Source organism: Apium graveolens, chromosome 2 (assembly GCF_009905375.1).
Source record: "Apium graveolens cultivar Ventura chromosome 2, ASM990537v1, whole genome shotgun sequence".
Classification (NCBI taxonomy): Eukaryota; Viridiplantae; Streptophyta; class Magnoliopsida; order Apiales; family Apiaceae; genus Apium; species Apium graveolens.
This window is the reverse complement of record NC_133648.1, coordinates 241864629-241884033: the sequence shown is the minus strand read 5'-3', so window position 1 is coordinate 241884033 and position 19405 is coordinate 241864629. Positions and strand designations below refer to the sequence as shown.

At 31.7% G+C, this 19405-nt stretch overlaps 2 protein-coding genes, 1 long non-coding RNA gene and 1 pseudogene across 3 annotated transcripts; 2 read left to right on the top strand and 2 right to left on the bottom strand.

Annotated features, from left to right (window-relative positions):
• Positions 1–723: 723 nt before the first annotated feature.
• LOC141698511 (CENP-B homolog protein 2-like) lies at positions 724–2343 on the bottom strand. Its single transcript, XM_074503219.1, has one exon. The coding sequence runs from the start codon at positions 2341–2343 to the stop codon at positions 724–726; it is 1620 nt and encodes a 539-aa protein (XP_074359320.1).
• Positions 2344–12079: 9736 nt separating this feature from the next.
• Positions 12080–12568, top strand: LOC141706480 (uncharacterized). Its single transcript, XR_012568842.1, has 3 exons — positions 12080–12214; positions 12322–12409; positions 12514–12568. It is a non-coding gene; the product is annotated as an uncharacterized LOC141706480 (long non-coding RNA).
• A 63-nt stretch (positions 12569–12631) lies between these two features.
• Positions 12632–15006, top strand: LOC141706217 (uncharacterized). Its single transcript, XM_074509030.1, has 8 exons — positions 12632–12732; positions 12895–12975; positions 13096–13139; positions 13503–13546; positions 13664–13734; positions 13845–13927; positions 14009–14119; positions 14640–15006. Exons 2-8 carry the CDS (start codon positions 12928–12930, stop codon positions 14641–14643), a joined length of 405 nt encoding a protein of 134 aa, XP_074365131.1. The 5' UTR covers positions 12632–12732; positions 12895–12927; the 3' UTR covers positions 14644–15006.
• A 219-nt stretch (positions 15007–15225) lies between these two features.
• On the bottom strand, positions 15226–17007 carry LOC141698502 (putative polygalacturonase; annotated as a pseudogene).
• Between the last annotated feature and the right edge of the window lie 2398 nt (positions 17008–19405).

The window sequence follows — 19405 nt, the reverse complement described above, 5'->3', positions numbered from 1 at the left end:
GGTCCCCAAGTATTATTTTCATAACTGGGGAAGATGAGCATCTGGTCACCTTGTCTACAGTACGACAAGCATTACATCTGCCAGAGAACTGTACTTATAATTCACAAGTTGGGGAACCAGTTCTTCAACAGATGATGGCAAATCTTGGTTATGAGAAATCTTTGTCCAAGCCGGGACAATTGAAGAGGCCCCACATCAGGAGGGAGTGGAGTTTCTTTTTCGACTGTATTACCAAGGCCTTTGTCAACAAGTGCTCCAACTTTGATGCTATACCAATAATGAGTCAGCAAATTGGGTATGCTCTTCTTCATCAAACCCATTTTGATTATGCTAGTGATGTGCTAGGTTTTATAGGTGATAGGATGAAAGAAGATAGCAACATATTATATTTTGCTAGATTCTGTCAACTTATATACAGTTTCTGTTGTTCTGATGCACCTCAAAACTATAGTGAGACAATTGAACCCTTTAAACTTCACAAAAGGGCTTTCACAGACTTACAGTTAAACCTCGATTAAGTAATATCCGATAAAGTAATAACCTCGCTTAAGTAATAATTTTCATCGGTCCCAACTTGGGCCAATGTTGTAAAGTAATATTCTCGCTAAAAGCATAAGATAATAAAAAATTCAAAAGTCATTAAGGGCCCAAGTAATATGTAAAGTAATAATTCCATAATTATATATATATATATATACTGTATAATGTATATGATTACAAAATTTAATTCTTATTAAAATATGAATCTATTGTAGCTTGTTTCTTCTTTCCACCAAAGCCAAAATTAATCTCGTCCTTGACTTTATGTAAAGCAAAAATAACTCCTGGTATGTTTTGCTCATGTTGTAACAAGTAATTGTTCAAAGTGGTGAGTGCTTGAAATGCTTCCTTTGATGACACGCTTGGGATGACATTGCTATCGTCGGGTTCAGGATCAGTCCCTTCATCAGTGCTCATTACCGACTCAATGATTTCTTCATCCGTAGGTGATTCCATAACCGCATCATTCTCGTTTGGATAGTTTAAGAGATGCTCGACATCCATCACATTCCTATATCGTAAATTAGAGATAACTTCATTTAATCCTTCGACACCTTCATTTATTTCTCCAAGTTCTTGTTCATCATTTTCTTCTGAACGAATCTTGCAATGCCGAAAACAATTTGCAATTGTGGTTGTTTTCACATCAATATTCCAAGCCATGTTAGCAAAACTAATAGCATTCAAGATATTAACTTTTTCAGGATTTGTTGCATTAACTTCAAGACTTTGCAACATGCTAGAATATAGACGACGCCGATAGTGAAGTTTAAATGCTCGAATAATTCCAGCATCGCATGGTTGAATCTTAGATGTTGTGTTAGGAGGTAGAAAGAACAACTCTGTATTTCTCAAGCCTTCAACTATTTTTGGATGAGCAGGACAATTGTCAACAATCAAAAGTACCTTCCTGTCATTCATTTTACTATCAAACCAAGTAACAAATTCTTGAAAAAGCAAGCCAGTCATCCAAGCCTTCTTGTTAAAACGATACACACAATTAAGATTGTTTATATTCACATTTTTAAAGCACCTAGGATGGGCGTACTTACCAATGATCCAAAGTGGAACTTTGTCAGACCCATTACCGTTGCAACACACAACTACAGTGATTCTCTCTTTATCTTTTTTGCGGCCCTCTAGCTGTTTGGTAGCTAGTGAATGGTCAGCTTCAAGTCGATAGAATAATCCCGTTTCATCCATGTTATAAATATCTTTCAACTGAAATTGATCCAATTTTGATCGGATGCCTGGCAATGCATTTTCAATGTTCTCCATCATCACTGAACCACTTTCACCAAAACGCCGATAAGATTTGATTCCATATCTTGCCTTGAAACGTTCTAACCATCCACTGGAAAAGCTAAAATCGGAATTACTTTCCCCATACATTTTCTTCATTAGCTCCTTTCCTTTTTCTTGAATGATTTCTCCAGACATATTAACTTTATCTTGCCTTTGAAGAAACCACTCAAACAAAACTTTCTCTAACTCTGGATATTTTGCTGATTTGTGTTTTTTGACATCACTTTGTTTCCTCTCGTCGGACAAGTATTCTGAGGCTCTCTTGAGTGTGTTTGATATAGTTGATTGACTGATATCTAAGTCATATTTTTGATGTACCCATGCTTGTAAATCTTTCTGGCTTACACCTGGATTCTCCTTTTTATATTCACAAATAGCACTCCTTATCTTATCTGTGATTGCTGATTTTTTCACTCCTTTTAGATGATGCGAAGACATTGGTGTATACTGTAAAACAAAGTTGATATTGTATGTGTCTGTAGTGTACCATTCTATCATTTTATATAGTTAATCACAAAGTCTTATCATTAATATTATGGTGTCTCTTCATGTATTTTTATTTAAGAATTACAATAAATATTAGATGGTTGAGTTTCAATACAACGTACACAACACATGTTACCTTTATGTACTGATCTGGTGCAATTTTAATATGCATGCATCTAGTTTTTGGATATAAGTAATCATAATAAAAGTAATTTTAGATTAAATACATTGCATGTGATTAATTCTAGTTTTTATACGTACATTATATATTATACTGTACCACGTAAACATAAAAATTCGGTAAAGTAATAAAATATTACTTTATCGATAAAGTAATAAAATATTATTATATCGATAAAGTAATAAATTCGGTAAAGTAATATTTTTTTCCGGTCCCAAGGGTATTACTTTAAAGAGGTTTAACTGTATTATCTACTGATAATAAGAAGAATGTACTAAGACCCCTCCAAATTCCTCTATCTGTTAAACAATTCTTAGTAAATGTTAATCCTCACACATACAGTACCATATATCTTGATGTAGCACCAGCACAACCTCCACCTACACAACCTACCAATATTCAAACAGCACAATCCTCTCAACCACAACCATCACAACCTACTATCAGAAACTACTTTCAACCAACACAATCCTCTCAACCAACCTTTGGTACTTCTCAAAAGGTGCCAGTTGTAAAATCTACTACAACATCCTCTAGGCCAAAAAGAACTATCTCTGTGCCTAAATCTCCACCAAGGAGAAGAAGGAGGGTTATTCTGAGGGATGAATCTGATGAGGATGAACAAGTACAGGTTCATGCATCAGAACCTGTGACAGTAGCAGCTGAAGAATCAATTCTTCAGAAGGAGATAGAAGCTGAAGAGTCAACTCTTCAAAAAGAAAATGAAGCTGAAGGTTCTGGAATTCAGAAAAAGAAAAGATCTATAAATTCTAATACATATCATGTTTCTCCTCCATCTAGAAGATCAAGGAACACTAGAGCAGGTGTGAAAATTGCACAAGCTCAATATGAAGAAGCTGAGGAAGGGGATCAGAAATCTCTGATCTCATTAGAACCAATAGTGATTGAAGCTTTGCCACCTCCACCTCAAGCTGAAGACACTGTTCAAGATACAGTGATCACATCTCTTATCTCTTCGATCAAAGACACTGTTACAGTTGAAGATCCAGGATTAAGTCCTGAAATTGATATTCACAGGCTGAACATTCCAACTGTCTTGTTTCTGGAAGCACCACAGAGACAAGTGACAACTCCACCTGTTTCTCCATTAAATGCTGAAATACCAACTACTCCAATTCTGGATGTGGAATCAGATAAAGTTGTACAAGAATATCCTACAGCCACATAAACTCTTGTGTTGTCAGAAGATGATGAGCTTCTCTCAAGTTCTGGAGATAGTGCTCCAGTAAATGCTCCAATTCTTAGAAATGAGGCACTGCTTAAAAAGTTTGTTGAAGAAGATGTTCCTGTTCCATGGGAAGAGACTCACAGAGGAGTAGAATGGACCAAGAAGTGGAATGAATCTGACTTCATTCCCAGCTCAAAAGTTCTGTCAGATCATATTGCAAAAGCTGATGAGTTGTTGACAAATTCTGACTTCAAAGCTCAACTTAAAGTCACAGCTCTCAGTACTAAAAGTCTTCAAGGTCAACACTCCATTACTCATGCCAAGGTTGATAAACTACATGAAAATGCTGATAAGCTGGACCTAATGCTCAAGCTAGACAAGAACAGGTTTATCAGACCTATTCATGAAAAAGTAGAGGCTATTGAGAAAGTTCAAGAAAAGCAACAGGCTCAACTGAATGAGTTCCTGCAGAATCAAGCCTCTCAACAGACTCAACTGAATGAAATCCAATCTTCAGTGGAACTTCTTCTCTCTCTACTCTTATCAGATGATGCCAAAAAGAGGGAGAAGATAGTTAAGTCCAAATGTTCTACTATTCAAACACTGAAGAAGAAGGATGATAAAGAAGATGACCAGGGAAACCCTAGCAAGGGTAAAGGTCAAGGTCAAGGGCAAAGCAACAAAGTTTCTTCACAGAAACTAATTTCTGATTCTAGTAAATCTTCTACACAGAAGAATTCAAGTTCTGAAGCTGTAAATGCTCAAACTCTGATAACAAGTTCTGATATTCTAATTCAAGCTGAAAGTCAAGACTCTCAAAAGTTTTTACAAACTCTGAAGCTTAAGGGAAGGGAGACTACTATCTACTATAAGGATCCCAAAATTCAGACACTTGATGAAGAGATTGCTAGAAGATTATTTCTCAAGCATAATCCTGGAATGGATTTAGAGACTCTAAAGGAGGAAGAAGCTAGATTTGCAGCTGAGAAGACAAATCCTAAGTCTAAAGCTTCTAATGCAAAGAAACCTCCAAGGCCTAAGGAAAAAGGCATTGTGATCAAGGAAAGGTCAACTTCTGAGGCTTCAAAGCTCAAGAAAAGATCACAAGTTGAGATTGATCCCAAAGCAAAAGGGAAAGAAAAAGTTGATGAACCAACAAAGATTCAGAAGAAGAAAATTTCTTCAGTTCTAATAGATCCTGTCTATCAAGCTACAATGCATGATGATGATACTCTGATAGAAGAGGAAGTTGAATCTTTGAAGAGAAGGAAGAAACTAAAAGAAATAGAGTTAACTACTGATAATGCTCAAGCTACTCAAATTCTGGAAGCTCAGATTTTATCAAATTCTGAGAAGCTATCTACTCAAGAAGATAATGAAGCAGTTACAAATACTGAACAAGTCATCAAGACATCAACCTCTGACAGAGCTCAAGTTGATTTGAATAAGATGACAGTTACTGATAAGAAGAAACTCCTATGGAAAAATGTTAAACCATTAGATCCTAAGAAAAGTCAACTATTGTCTGATTTCATGACTGTTGGATTGAAAGCCAGAGAAGCAAGAGACAGAGCTGGATTAGGTTCTGAAGAAGCCAAGATCAAAACAGGAGTTGAAGTAATTACCAGAGATCCATTCTTATTAACTGACAAACCACTTGAGGAAGTTACACAGAAACACCTTGACAAGTTATATCTATTCAAGTGGTACTGGAAACTCATGATAAGAGTAATGTCAAAAAAAATCTGATTCTATTTCTTGAAGATGGAAGAACATACAGAATGTCAGAATCAGATGTGCTGAACAAATCACTAAAAGAACTTCAATTCTTTCATTATCTTTTGGAGATAAAGTCTGAGGTCACCAGAAGATGGTCAAATTTTATCATGAAGACCATAAGGGATAAAGACAGAATCTCTGGATCAAGGGTTGCAGAATTTATTCCAAATATAGTTGAAGATGATGGAAGTGAAATTCCAATGAAGAAGAATTCTGCTAAACTTGAAGTTATTCTGAAAGAGAAATGTCTGTGCTATAATGAAGACTCATCTCATCCAAGAGTAATCAGACTTGGTGATGGATTAGAAAGAAATCACATCTCAGCACTTAGGACTGCAATCTACCATATTGGAAGTCAAGATGAAGAAATAAAGCAAGTCAAGGCTACATTAGCTCAAGTCCTGAGAAATGCAGAAGAGAAGCTGATATCAAACTTTGTCAAGAATCACTTTGGATTCAGATTGACTAAGTAAAATTGGTAAAATCTGCAAGGACTGTAAGTTGTAGTTAGTTGTCTAAATAAACTCTCATTGCATTTGTACTTAAATGTTTTTGACATCATCAAATCTATTAACTTGTATATTTTTCATAATTTACAAGTTGGGGGAGATTGTTAGATATATTTGTGATGTCATGACTAATCTGTTGTGTTTAGTTTCAGAACTTAATATCAGGACTTATCAGGACTTACTGAAAATCATAACTTACTGAAGTCAGAACTTATATCAGAACTTAAGGTCGTCAGAATTTATATCAAGACTTAAGTGCGGGTACTTCAGATAAGGAATGCAGCTGATTTACAGGAGAGGATCTGGACTAAAACAATAGAAGATATGCATGAAGAGTTGGACATCTAGAAGACTTGTAGAAGATAATATCTGATTGACATATTTTAGGAGACAGAATTATATGCCATATCAATTAGAAGATATCTTGTAACTGTGTACTATATAAACACAACTTAGGGTTTACACTATATGTGTTATCATTCGAGAGAAAGATTATTCATTGTAACCCTAGCAGCTCTTAGTGATATTGTTCATCACTGAGAGAGTAGTTTAACCTACTTTGTAACGGAGCTTATTATATTAAATAAACTTGATTACTGTTACATACTTGTGTTCTAAATCGATTTGATTGTATAAACACTATATTTAACCCCCTTCTATAGTGTTGTGTGACCTAACAGAATATAAAGAGAAAGAGATGAGAGTGAAAGATTGAATGTTTGGGATGAAATGATTAGGATATAAATGAATGATCAAGATTAATTCAAGTTGGCAATCAATGTGCTTCCTTCTCAGCCAATAGAAGCGTGACAAATGGCAATTCTGAAATGTGCTAAATTCGACCAATAATGGTCAAATTTACTCTTTTCAACCGGATTTAGTCGAAAATAAAACACGGGTAAGTTCTACCATATTTGGTCGAATTTAGCAGTTGAATTTGACTGATTTTGGTTGAATTTAACACCTAAGTTTGACCAATTTTGGTAGAATTTAGTAGCTAAATTGAACAACTACGGTTTGTTGTAGCATTTAATGCATATGACACATATATTTATTAAAATATTTAAGATTTTAATATTTAAATAAATTGATTTTTTACATACACTTTTAATTTAAATATATATATTTGTGATATGACAAAATGTTAAAAAAATAAATTTATTTGTTTTGCTATTTTAACAGTCAACCAGTAGTTTGATCAATATTTGTTATTAGTGTTTAACACTATATTAATATTTTAATTTTTTTAAAAAATATTTATGAAGGATACAAACATACGGATGTCAAGATCTATATATTTTGGTGATATAACAAAATTTTTAGAAAAAATAAATTAATTTTATTTATTATTTTAACAATCAACTAATAGTTTAAATAGTACTTCTAACTAGTGTTTAGTGTCATAGTGATGTTTCGATTTTTTTAAAAATTATATATGAATAATCCAACCATACGGATGTCAAGATCTATATATTTTAGTGATATCACAAAATTTATAGAAAAATATAATTTTATTTGATTTGCTATTTTAACAATTAACAATTAGTCTCACCAGTATTTCATACTAGTGTTTAATCCTATATTGATGTTTCGATTTTTTTAAAAAATATTTATGAATGATCCAACCCTATGGATGTCAAGATATATATATATATATATATATATTGGTGATATGACAGAAGTTTTATAAAAAAATAAATTGATTTTGTTTGTTATTTCAATAATCAACCAATAGTTTGAATAATACTTCTAACTAGTGTTTAATCTCATATTGATGTTTTGATTTTTTAAAACATATATATGAACAATTCAACTATACGAATGTTAATATTTATATATTTTAATGATATCATAAAATTTTAAGAAAAATATAAATTAATTTTGTTTGCTATTTTAATAGCCAACAAGTAGTTTCACCGGTATTTCTTACTAGTGTTTAATCGTACATTGATGTTTCAGTTTTTTTTTAAAAAAATATTTATGAATGATCCAACTGTACGGATGTCAAGATCTATATATTTTGGTGATATTATAAAAGTTTTTGAAAAAATAAATTAATTTTGTTTGTTATTTTAACAATCAACCAATAGTTTAGTACTTCTAACTAGTATCTAGTCACATATTAATGTTTCGATTTTTTTAAAAAATACATACGAATATTCCAACCATACAGATGTCAAAGTCTATATATTTTAGTGATATCACAAAATTTCTAGAAAAATATAAATTTATTTCGTTTGCCATTTTAACAGTCAACCAGTAGTTTGACCAGTATCTCTTACAAGTGTTTAACCCCATATTGATATTTCAATTTTTTTAAAAATATTTATGAATGATCTAACCATACGGATGTCAAGATTTATATATATCGATGATTTGACAAAAAAATTAGAAAAACAAAATTATTTGGTTTGCTATTTTAACAGTCAAACAGTAGTTTGACTAGTACTTCTTACTAGTGTTTAGTCTCATATTCATGTTTTGATTTTTTTAAAATATTTATGAATAATCCAACCATACGGATGTCCAGATCTATATATTCTGGCGAGATGACAAAATTTTTAGAAAAAAATAAATTTATTTTATTTGTTATTTTAACAATCAACAAATAGTTTGAATAGTACTTCCAACTGGTATTTACTCCATATTGATGTTTAGATTTTTTAAAAATATTTATGAATAATTTAACCGTACAGATATTAAGATCTATATATTTTAGTGGTATAACAAAATTTTTAGAAAAAAATAAATATTTTTGGTTTGCTATTTTAACAGCCAATCGTTTGATCAGTATTTCTTACTAATATTTAATATATAAGTAGATTATTTTTTATGTACGCTCTTCATTTTTGACAATCTTCTCATTCGTATGGTTGATTTACTCCAAACAATTTTTTTAACAATAAATATTATAACCCTAATCCATATCTTAAACTTCATGTTTAGATATGAAAATTTGTTCTTCATAATTATTTAATTAGAAGATTTTTTTAACACCTTGATAGCAGGTTCTATAAATTTATATTTACTCATATGTCTTCTTGATATAACTATTTTTTTTTTGTATTTGTTTTAACCAATTAAGAATTTTTTTAATATAAAATTCAACATATTTATATCATATATATATATGTATGTATATTCCCAAATAAATGCTTTTAAACAATGAAAGTGTGCTTCAGTTTAAATTTTTTCTTTGCATGATATGCACTAACCTTTTAAAATACAAAAAAGTTAAAAAATTAAAAATTTTCAACTGTTTTCGGTCGCATTTAGCCAAATTCTACCATTTTTGGTCGAATTTAGTAAAAAACATTTGGTGCTTTTCCTTTGGCGGTTAATTTGTTATTTCCATTCATTTTGAAAAAAAAGGCGGGATATTTCCGGCCCAAACCCTTTACTAAAGTCGACCAAAAATGGTCGAATTTATTTTCCATAACTCAAGTTATTAGCGGGAAGTTTCCCCTCTTTTTTGGCAGAGTACTAAATTCGACCGAATAAAAAATTGGTCGAATTTAGCTTCTAAATTTGACCAATTAAAAACGACTGTTCCTTAATTCGGCCGTAAATGGTCGAATTTACCCGTGCCGCTTAAATTCGACAAAATACGGTAGAATTTAGCCGCAGCCATTTTTAGTTGGTCGAAAATACCATGACTTTCTTGTGGTGTTTAAAATCCCAATTGAATACACCCCTCTTAATAAATTTCATAGTGGATTAGTAGTGATATTCGTTAAAATGCCTACAAGTCTCAACAACGGAGAAAAAGATAAGAACAAGCTGGATTGTTCTTATGTTGTAGAAAGCGTCTGGTGCCTCTGCAATTTCTATGGGTGAAAACGAGTCGAATAGGTATGAACTGTAGTAAGGTTAGATTCAGTTCGAATTTACAAATACTCATTCGGATTCGGGCCGGATTAGAATTAAAATTTACACTCTTTGCTCGTATCTTCGAATCACATTCGAATATAAATATTTATATATGATTCGGTTTGACTCGATTATGTACCGAATTACTCTTTTTATATATTCGGATTCGAATTCGTCTAAAATAATATTGAAAGAAAAGAATACTCGAATAAATAAGTACAAAACTAAAACGTGATCATTTTGTAGAATATAATTTTTAATATATATGCTTGACATGTAATATATACTATGAACATAATTAACAAAATCGATCGAATATCTTTAATACGTACATATTTAATTACTTTGAAATTTTCCGAACTACTCTATATAAATATGTTGAGTAACCAGCTCATCTAAAACCTTAAGGTGTTAGAGGAAGACCCCAATTAGATTATATATTTAACACTCTCCCTCACTCGAAAGCCCATTTATGGGTCGAAAAGTGAAAAACTGGAGCCCATCTTTGGGGCATTAACTGTCTTTAGTGTCCACATAAATTGTGAGAATATTGGGGGTGCTGGAAATCGAACCTTAGTCCTCCCGCCGGCCTAGGCTCTGATACCATATTAAGTAAACAGCTCATCTAAAACCTTATGGTGTTAGAGGAATGCCCCAATTAGATCATATATTTAACAAAATATGACCGAATATCAAAATGGTGAGATTCGATTCGATATTCGTTCGAATTTTAAAATAGGACTCGAATTCGCTCAATTTATGTACGAATCTATACTATAATATTATAAGAAGCACCCTCTATTTGGTAGTTGATCGGTTGTTCGGTACAGTTGTTTGGTACGAAAAATAACAACTGTCAGATCTAAAGACAGATAGATGGGAACCGTTGAATGTAATAATAAAATAATATTATATTAATATTTAAACTGCTCTCATAGTTCAGGTCGAATCCCGTCAACAGCGTATTATATTTAAAATTTTTTATTCTTTAATTTTAATAATTTCTACAGGTTCAAGATTTGAGTCCTGTGAACAACATATTATATATTATAATATTTATTTTCAGTCAAGTCTCAAATTATTATAAAATATATATTGCTATAATTTATTATGTTCTTCAATTTATTTTTCAATTATTGAAAATCTATATTAATAATTATAAGATAAAATTTATTATTAAAAATTATTCGAGTGTTAAAAGTAATATATGTATCGCATGTGTTATAGGCAAGTATGAATTATATTCGTTATTAACGAGTCGAATCTGGATTCGAACCCGAATTACTCGGATTCGTTTTCGGCCCAGGCAACTACATCGAAAACTACATCTAATGAGGATTGACATTTGGAAACTAAAACAATTGATAAAGGTGTTACAAGCCCAATTTCACAAAAGATAAAGCACTAGAGACTATATTCTCACGTACTTAAAATTCCTGATTGAAGTAGCTATGATATGAAGAGAGAAGAGCATGCTTAAAAGTTGAGGGAGGATCGCAAGAGGAGGAATTGTACCATTCACCAGCTCCATTTTAGATTTACAGATGGCGCCTCAAGCAACTGAAGGGCTCGGATAATGAAATCTCAAACTCTTTCATAGAAATCATATAGGAAACATAGGGGAAAGAAAGACTGGGAGATCCAAGATGAGGAAAGATATTCATTTAGTTATGTAAATAGGGCAGCATCATCAGATTATCAGTAATGTCAGTTGCGGAAAAAAATGTCTAGTCCATTAATTCAGACTGAGTTAGTGGTGCGGTCGGTTTTTCTCTGATTTGTTCAGTCGGAATAAGCAGGTCAAAAAAACATCAGTTTCTTGTAGTGTTTAGTTTGTTTACTTTTTTTTGTTTATCTTAACATTTATATTAATTATATAAAAAATTTATATTTACATTAATTATATAAATTTTTTATTAATTGTTCGGGATAATACTGTAACTCGATTAAGGTATGGTTTAAAATACTCTGCATGCTTGTAGTTCTATTTGGTAACATGTAATCTGATTTATTTTATTTAGCAAATAAAAAAAATAGCGAGTCGGATTTTTTGGTTTCTTTGTTGGAAACTCCTATAATTACATTCCATGATTTTCTCTAGATAGCTTATTACAAGAAAGATTGACAATTTATATTAGGTTTTTGCGTAGCTTATCCAAAAAAAGAAAAGAAAATAGTTTTTGCGTAATTAAGAATAGTTGTCCTCTTCTCCAAGAAAATGGATCTTTCAACTCCGCTCCTTGGTTACAGTAATTCCCATGAAGCAGTAGATAATACATGTTATGCTCCTGAGCAATTTCACAATGAAGGCATACATGATAAACAGCTCTTGGATAAGGGACATCTTAAATATGGGTATTTCTTCTTGGCTTACTACATGTATTTTATGTAGTGATAGCTATGTGTAATTGATGTTTTTCATGTTGTATATTACTTATGTTGCTTATTATATCCGCATACAGATGCACTCATATGCCACGTAGGTGTCGTATCAGAGCTCCTTGTTGCAATGAGATTTTTAACTGTGAACATTGTCACGATGAGTTGAAGGTTGATATTATGCCACATTTGTTTATTATTTCGCTGGTTTAACGCATTTTGATTGGTTTTGAGTACACATCGATCCTGACTATATATTTTTATTAATATTACAGAACAATCCTGATAAAGATGAACGACACAGAATGCCGCGTAGAGCAACTTATCAGGCATGTATATATTTTTTCAAGTAACCATGCGGTCTCCCATGTTTCTTACTATCTTTCATTAACACTTGTTAACTTTTTTGTGTCTTGATCTCATGGAATGATCATCTGACTTATGTTTTTGGTGATTTCCAGGTCATATGTTCGATATGCAACACTGAACAGGAGGTGAGCCGAATGACATATATATATAATTCACATTATAGATCCCTTTTGTACAATTATATGAATAAGGAAATCTTTGAATAAATAAGACCTATTTATATACATTACTTAATACTTTCATACAGCCTCTAATGTTTAAATTGTAATGATAACTACTGTATTCAGTTTCATCAAATATGTATCAACTGTGGTGTATGTATGGCCCAATACATTTGTGAAATTTGCAAGATACTCAGTGATAATGAAGTGAGTATTCTTCACTCCATTCTATTCTTTTCGAGCAAATGGAACATTAATATATTTATGTTTATTGAGGTCGTTGCAAATGAAACCATTAAACCAACCCCTTATTTTGATATTTTGCAGCAATCGATGACTATTTACCATTGCCTTAGTTGCGATAAATGTTGGTATGATTTTCTTATCCATTTTTTATGTCTATTATATTGAAGCTTACTTTTGGATGGCTTGTTGCATGTTCTCTTTGCACTCAATAAATCTCGCAGAGATTGGATTTCTACCATCTCGACCAAATTTTATAAATTCAAGATTTGATGTTGTAGTTCATCAATAAGTCTCTTGTTATATCAATCTCTTTGACCTTTTACCAGAAAAAGTTTGTATTAATTTTCATAACAATACTGGTCATTTCACTAATATCCTAATAGCCTGGTGGAGTGTTTGACGAAATTCGCTATAAAGGGTGTGTGCTTCTATTGTTGTCACCCTACCTTATTCTTCAACTCGTGATTTTGTCTCATTTTTTGTATCAGTCAAAGTAGGAAGGAACTCCAAAACTCCCACTGCAATAAATGCCGTGAGTAATATTGTGCTTCTTTAATTTTCGTGCTTATGTTTAATTTACGTTTCATGTTATCATAAGCTTAGTAATTGAAGTGTTTGTTAGCAAATATAAGTGTTGTATCTTTTCCAGAGTGTTGCAGGTCGAAAACACATACTTGTATTGAAGGCGTGCTTCATCGTGATTGTCCTATCTGCTTTGAGGTTATATATAGTTTTGGTTTCTCATATAATGCAAAATGTGTATGCACTCATTGATTTTAATTTTTAAGGTTGGATGTATAATATATTAAATTTGAATCTGAACTTTGCAGAATCTGAGTCAGGCGCGAGCAACTTTTACAAGTTTGCCATGTGGCCATATGATTCACCATGGCTGTTTCCTAAAGCTGACTAGGTGAGAAGATATCCTATACCTTACCTTTAACCGGTACATTCTTGGAGCTGGTATCCGATTACTAATTGGACTGTTTGACAGAAATATTTGCCCATTCCCATTCTGCTCCAAGAAATTCTCTTACATGCCTGAGAGAAATACCACTTGGAGATTGCAGCTACACCGATTCCTCAGCGTTTTCAATACAAAATGGTACAACCATTTTCACTCTCTGTGCTTTCGTTTGTATATTTTGATTTCACGTATGTTGGCCAAGACTCATAGCAATCATTTTATCATAGAACTTGTCGAGCGTTTAGGTCCCTATGTATTTATAGAGAGGTAAAACAGCTATATAAATGTAGACCTGGTCTCACATTTTCCCAAATTAAGTTGTTGCTTCTTTGTAATAAAGATGGATGACTAACTTACATGTTGCTCAAACAGTGATTTCCCAGATTTCAGTTCTAGTTTTAAAAAATAAAGTAAAACACAGATTTCAGTTATAATTTTCTCTCTTACAATACATTATAAACTCAAAAATGTTTGGACTAACTATGGATGTTTTCTTCATGCAACTTAAATTAAGCTTATAGGTAATAAGGAGATTTTGTAAATTGGAATCTCTTTTTGAGAAAAATGGATATGTCAGGATTTAAAAACTATGTTTAAAATTTGACTGCTGCACACACATACATAGTGTGAATGATAACAGTTACCTGGTTGCCTGCAGTTGAGAAGGCACTTTGCCACCCATACTTGGCAGCTCTTCATGACATAAACGAGGAACCTGTTTATTTGGAAGGAATCTGTAAAGTTCAATCCTGACCTGATTCTCTGAGTATTATGTTATAGTGATTGTTATCGAATGAATGCTTATAGATGTTGCACCATGAATTAATAGAATGGATATATTGAGGGTCAACCAGGTTGTTCCCACTATTGGAATTAAGATTCATTTGTCATTCTTAACTGGAAATATTCCAATGCTGCAGTCCAGAGTTGCAGTCTTGCAGAGTATTTTTAAGTCTTTTACCTTGGTAGAATTTGGAATTGTCCTCCCATGTACTGAATGTTGTCATTTAATTTGGTTATTTTTTTCCCACAGAAAAATAGATAATGAAGAAAAATACTCCCAACTTTGATTTTAATTTTAATTTGTTAATTACCATTAGTTATTTCTGCAAACGCCCATTTAAATGGGGGTAAATTGATAAGAGTTGGCAAATGAATCCTAAATTAATCCTCTAAAGCCCCTATTTACACTTGAAGGTCTTAAATACCCACATATGGCTCATAATTTATAAACCAGCTTGTCCTTATTCCATTCTATAAGAACATTTCTTAATTTCAACACTATGAATTGATAAATTCTCTGTAGGAAATGCACACACTCCAACTTTCTCTGGCCTTTGATCAGGCAATGAACCACAAGGCCGAGGAACCACACCACTTGTGACTCCCTCCACATCAGTACAAGTCCATGGCACCTTCTTTGCTTTCTTTGCCAACCCTATTGTCGTATTAGATATACATATTGGAGTGAATGAATCACCTGAAATCCCCTCCAATCGAGTAGCCATTGATACATTCTCTGCTATAATATCTCTGTATTGATCCCCTAAATCACTGGTAGTGCATTAGGATCATAATGTGCATCTGCGTGCGATCCATAGTTTCCTGTCATCCGAAACACCCATTTCATTGTATGCATGTTCATGCCTTTTACAAAAATATCTTTCACGTAACCGCCTCGTCCCACTCCTGTTCTATCCTTCCTGTATTTATCCTGACCCCTGATTCTGGGTTGATGGCTGTGATGTCCTCAGCTCTGACATCTTCGATACCACCTGACATTTCACTTCCTAATGCAATTGCAGCGCTGTAAGGGAAAATGCATGTGAGCCGTTTTATGCTCAGTTGTTTAGTATGCATACCATATGAGATACCATATTCATCCAACCACCTTTAAGTGCTTTACAATCATCTCCAGAGACTATGTACGTGTCCTCAATTCTTGAAAAACATATATAAAAATATGTGACTAGGAAGAAAGAATATCAGAATTTCCGAGTAAGATCTGAAAATGTAAATTAGCTGCTATAAACAGGATGAACATTCCATGATGGAGAATTGAGGAATTTAAGATTCGAAATTTGGATGTTATCAGAATGCATAATCTCAATAAGGTAAGGTCGTGTATATAAGAGTTTTTTCCTGTGAAATTGTTGCCACCAGAGAGCACCCTGACCGCTGATTCTGCCATTTTCACCTGGTTTCATATTAGGCCATCAGCATCAACAAAGATTTTGCGCAATTAAATAGTTACACTTTTGATCGTATAATGTAAGTAATTTTGATAAATGTTCGTGCCTGTAACAGAATCAGTGAGGTTGGTCCCAAAAATGAGAATACCTTCCACCTGCTGTGTATCTTCCATGATCATAAGGTGGCAAAGGTTCAATGACTGCCCACTCACTAATTGTGCAAAAGCCTCTTTTGTTGTTTATTCTTAGCTTTGTCAGTTTGATGCCACCAAGCTATCTGAAAGACTTGGAAAGTTCATTTATGACATGTCTTTTCAAATTTTAACAATGACATTAAACATGGACGGGAAAACTACCTGAGAAGCCATAAGCACAGCATCCTTGGCTAGACAAAGTGTAAAATGGCTAGTGAGGTTAAAACTATCTGATAAACATTGTCCAGGAGGAACAAACAACTGAGTTCCACCATCTGATCCGTACTGGCTCAACTGCGAAATAGCTTCTCTAAACGCCTTGGTGTTCGATGTTTTCCCATTTCCAACTACTCCAAAATCTGTGATTGATGTACTAAGGGCTCTGCAGCATATAGCATAGTACTCTAATGTTTCTTGAATTCTTCTTGCTTTTCTGCATTCAACCACTCTTAAAGTAACCACTCCCAACACTGCCACAATTACCCATATTGTCTTCATCACCTGAAATTAGCAAAAACAAGCCAACTCGTAAACAAACAGACACAACCACTGAAACACAGACATGGGGAGGTATGCAAGAAACAGAGATGAAATGGCTTACTTGAGATTTATTGGAGGTGTTGCACAGAAGTGAGCCCATTGTTGAGAATGTTAAGTAGAGTATGTTTAGTAAAACAACAAGCATGCAAAGAAACAATGCTATTGCTAGTCTCGTGGGATTTTTGGTTTTTTCATAATTCATGTCATTACATTTTGGCAATTCACATGTCGTTTCGATAATCAAAGTCGGGTTCAATTTTCTTTCCCTCATATATAACATGTACCGTCAAAAAAAAGTATAACAGTAAAACAAAAAGTTTAAAAAAAAAATCAAATCAGAGGTTCCGTTCGATTTTTTCAATTTCATGCAAAGAAACAATGCTAGTCTAGTGGTACCAAAGCGATTATTGTTTTTTCAAACTTCATGTCATTACAATTTTGACAATTAACATGACGTTTCAACAATCAAAAGTCTGGTTCGATTTTCTTTCCTTATGAGCATGTACCGTCCAAGAAAAGTACAGATTAAAACCAAAATTTTGAAAAAAATCAAATTAAATTATCGATTCACTTTGATTTTTCGATTTCATTCACTTAGATTTTGCTTAGCCCTCCTGTCATATAGATATATTTAATTTTTAATAATCCTATGTGTCACTCCCATATCACTGCAATAAATTTGATTTTATATTAAAAATTATCGTAAATTAGTCCAATTATGAAGAAACAATTTCGTCATTTTTGCTTAATTAATATACTCTTTTGCTCCATTTGGGCATGATCGTTTCTACTATACTTTTTTCTTTGGTTACTAATATGTAGATGTAAGTCACTTATAAAAAAAGTTTATTTTTAGTTATTTTATTATATATGACATAAATAATTATTTAATTACACTTATATATAATAGTTTGGAATTTATAATAAATTAGCTTAAAACTCGTGCGATACCACAGATCTTTTTTAATTTTACATGATTTTAGAAAAAAAAATACTTGAATTCAATTCTTAATTTTGTTCATTTAAAACTTTAAATGATATGACTGCATGATAATTATATAAATCAACATATATGTTTATAATTTTTTAGAACATTTAAACTTATTTAAAATGATAACATTAGTAAGGGAAAATATTATTATAATGGAATCATTATTTTATTGAGGGTAAAAATATAATGTCTCAGTTATGTTGGACTTTAAAAAAAAATATGATTTTACCATGATGATTACTTAATCGATTAACTATAACTCTATAAAAAATATTTGAAAAAGAAAATATTATTGATTGAATGATATAGTTTTATTTATAATTCTAAGTGTAATTAAAAAAAATTATGTTTTAAATAAAATTTGATTCTTTATTTTACATGAATAGGATATGAATTATACTCGGTCTAATATTAATATGATTTATCTCGGACAATGATTTATATTATTTTATTTTAGTCCGATGCCTAATACACCGATCAAATCAAATTAATTATTTTTAGTTTAATTTTAATTTTTCTTAAAGTCCGGATCAATAAGATAATTTTGTTTTAGACTGAATAATTAATATATATATTTGTTGGTTGGTCGAATTGTATTTTTATTTTAGTTTTGTGTTAGTCTGAATCAATTGCATAATGCATTTTTGTATCCTTGATAAATAAAATATATTATTTTGTTTATCCAAGTTCATTATTATAATATTTTTAGGAGGATTGATAGTATTATTATTTTATCTTAACCCGGGTCACATTATATATCAACTAAATCTTAAGAATTATATTTAGTTTGTTTAAATTTAATTTAGCACGAAGTAACAAATTAGAATAATATAGAACTCGTTATGAATTAAAATTTAAATTGGTAGAACAAGTTGAATTTAATATAAATTATAGTGATATAGAGTTCGATATAAAATAGAATTGAAACTGGTAAAGTAATAGAGAAAGTTGACTTCAATATCACTTAAAATTAGAATTGAAAGATCCAATAATTAGAATTAGAATAATTACGTAAGGGTAATTAAGTAATTTCAGTAAGTACCGACCGACCGACTTCCAAACTTTTAATATTTCGTCTATTATAATATAGTACTAGCCTAAAATCTGTGTCATGCACGGTTGTTTTAAATAATAATTTTTTTATTTTTATTTTTTATTCTTATTAATTATATTGGGTAAAACAATAAGTATGTCTGGATAAATATAGACGGACATATCTTTTAATATATTATAATAGCTATAATTAATAATAATTAGGTTTTAAAATAAATAAATTCATAAATTAACCCACTAAATAACTTCTGAAAAATATGTACTCGATCAAATTAAATCGTTTGTGTGTTTAAATTATAATATTTTAACTGAGAATTACTTAGATTGTTAATATGATTCAAATTTGGACTAATTTTTATAATAAATATTACAATATATATACAATCAGAAATTTGGTTAAAAAATTCCAAAAGTTATAATTTAAGCAATAAAACTACAACTTCAAATCTTGGAC

Bases quoted from the DNA above. Each gene is read 5' to 3' on its own strand.
- LOC141706217 (XM_074509030.1), top strand. From the start codon at position 12,928: ATGGCCCAATACATTTGTGAAATTTGCAAGATACTCAGTGATAATGAA. The intron at 12,976-13,095 runs GTGAGTATTCTT...GATATTTTGCAG, and splicing joins AGATACTCAGTGATAATGAA to CAATCGATGACTATTTACCA. The intron at 13,547-13,663 runs GTGAGTAATATT...TATCTTTTCCAG, and splicing joins CTCCCACTGCAATAAATGCC to AGTGTTGCAGGTCGAAAACA.
- LOC141698511 (XM_074503219.1), bottom strand. From the start codon at position 2,343: ATGATAGAATGGTACACTACAGACACATACAATATCAACTTTGTTTTA.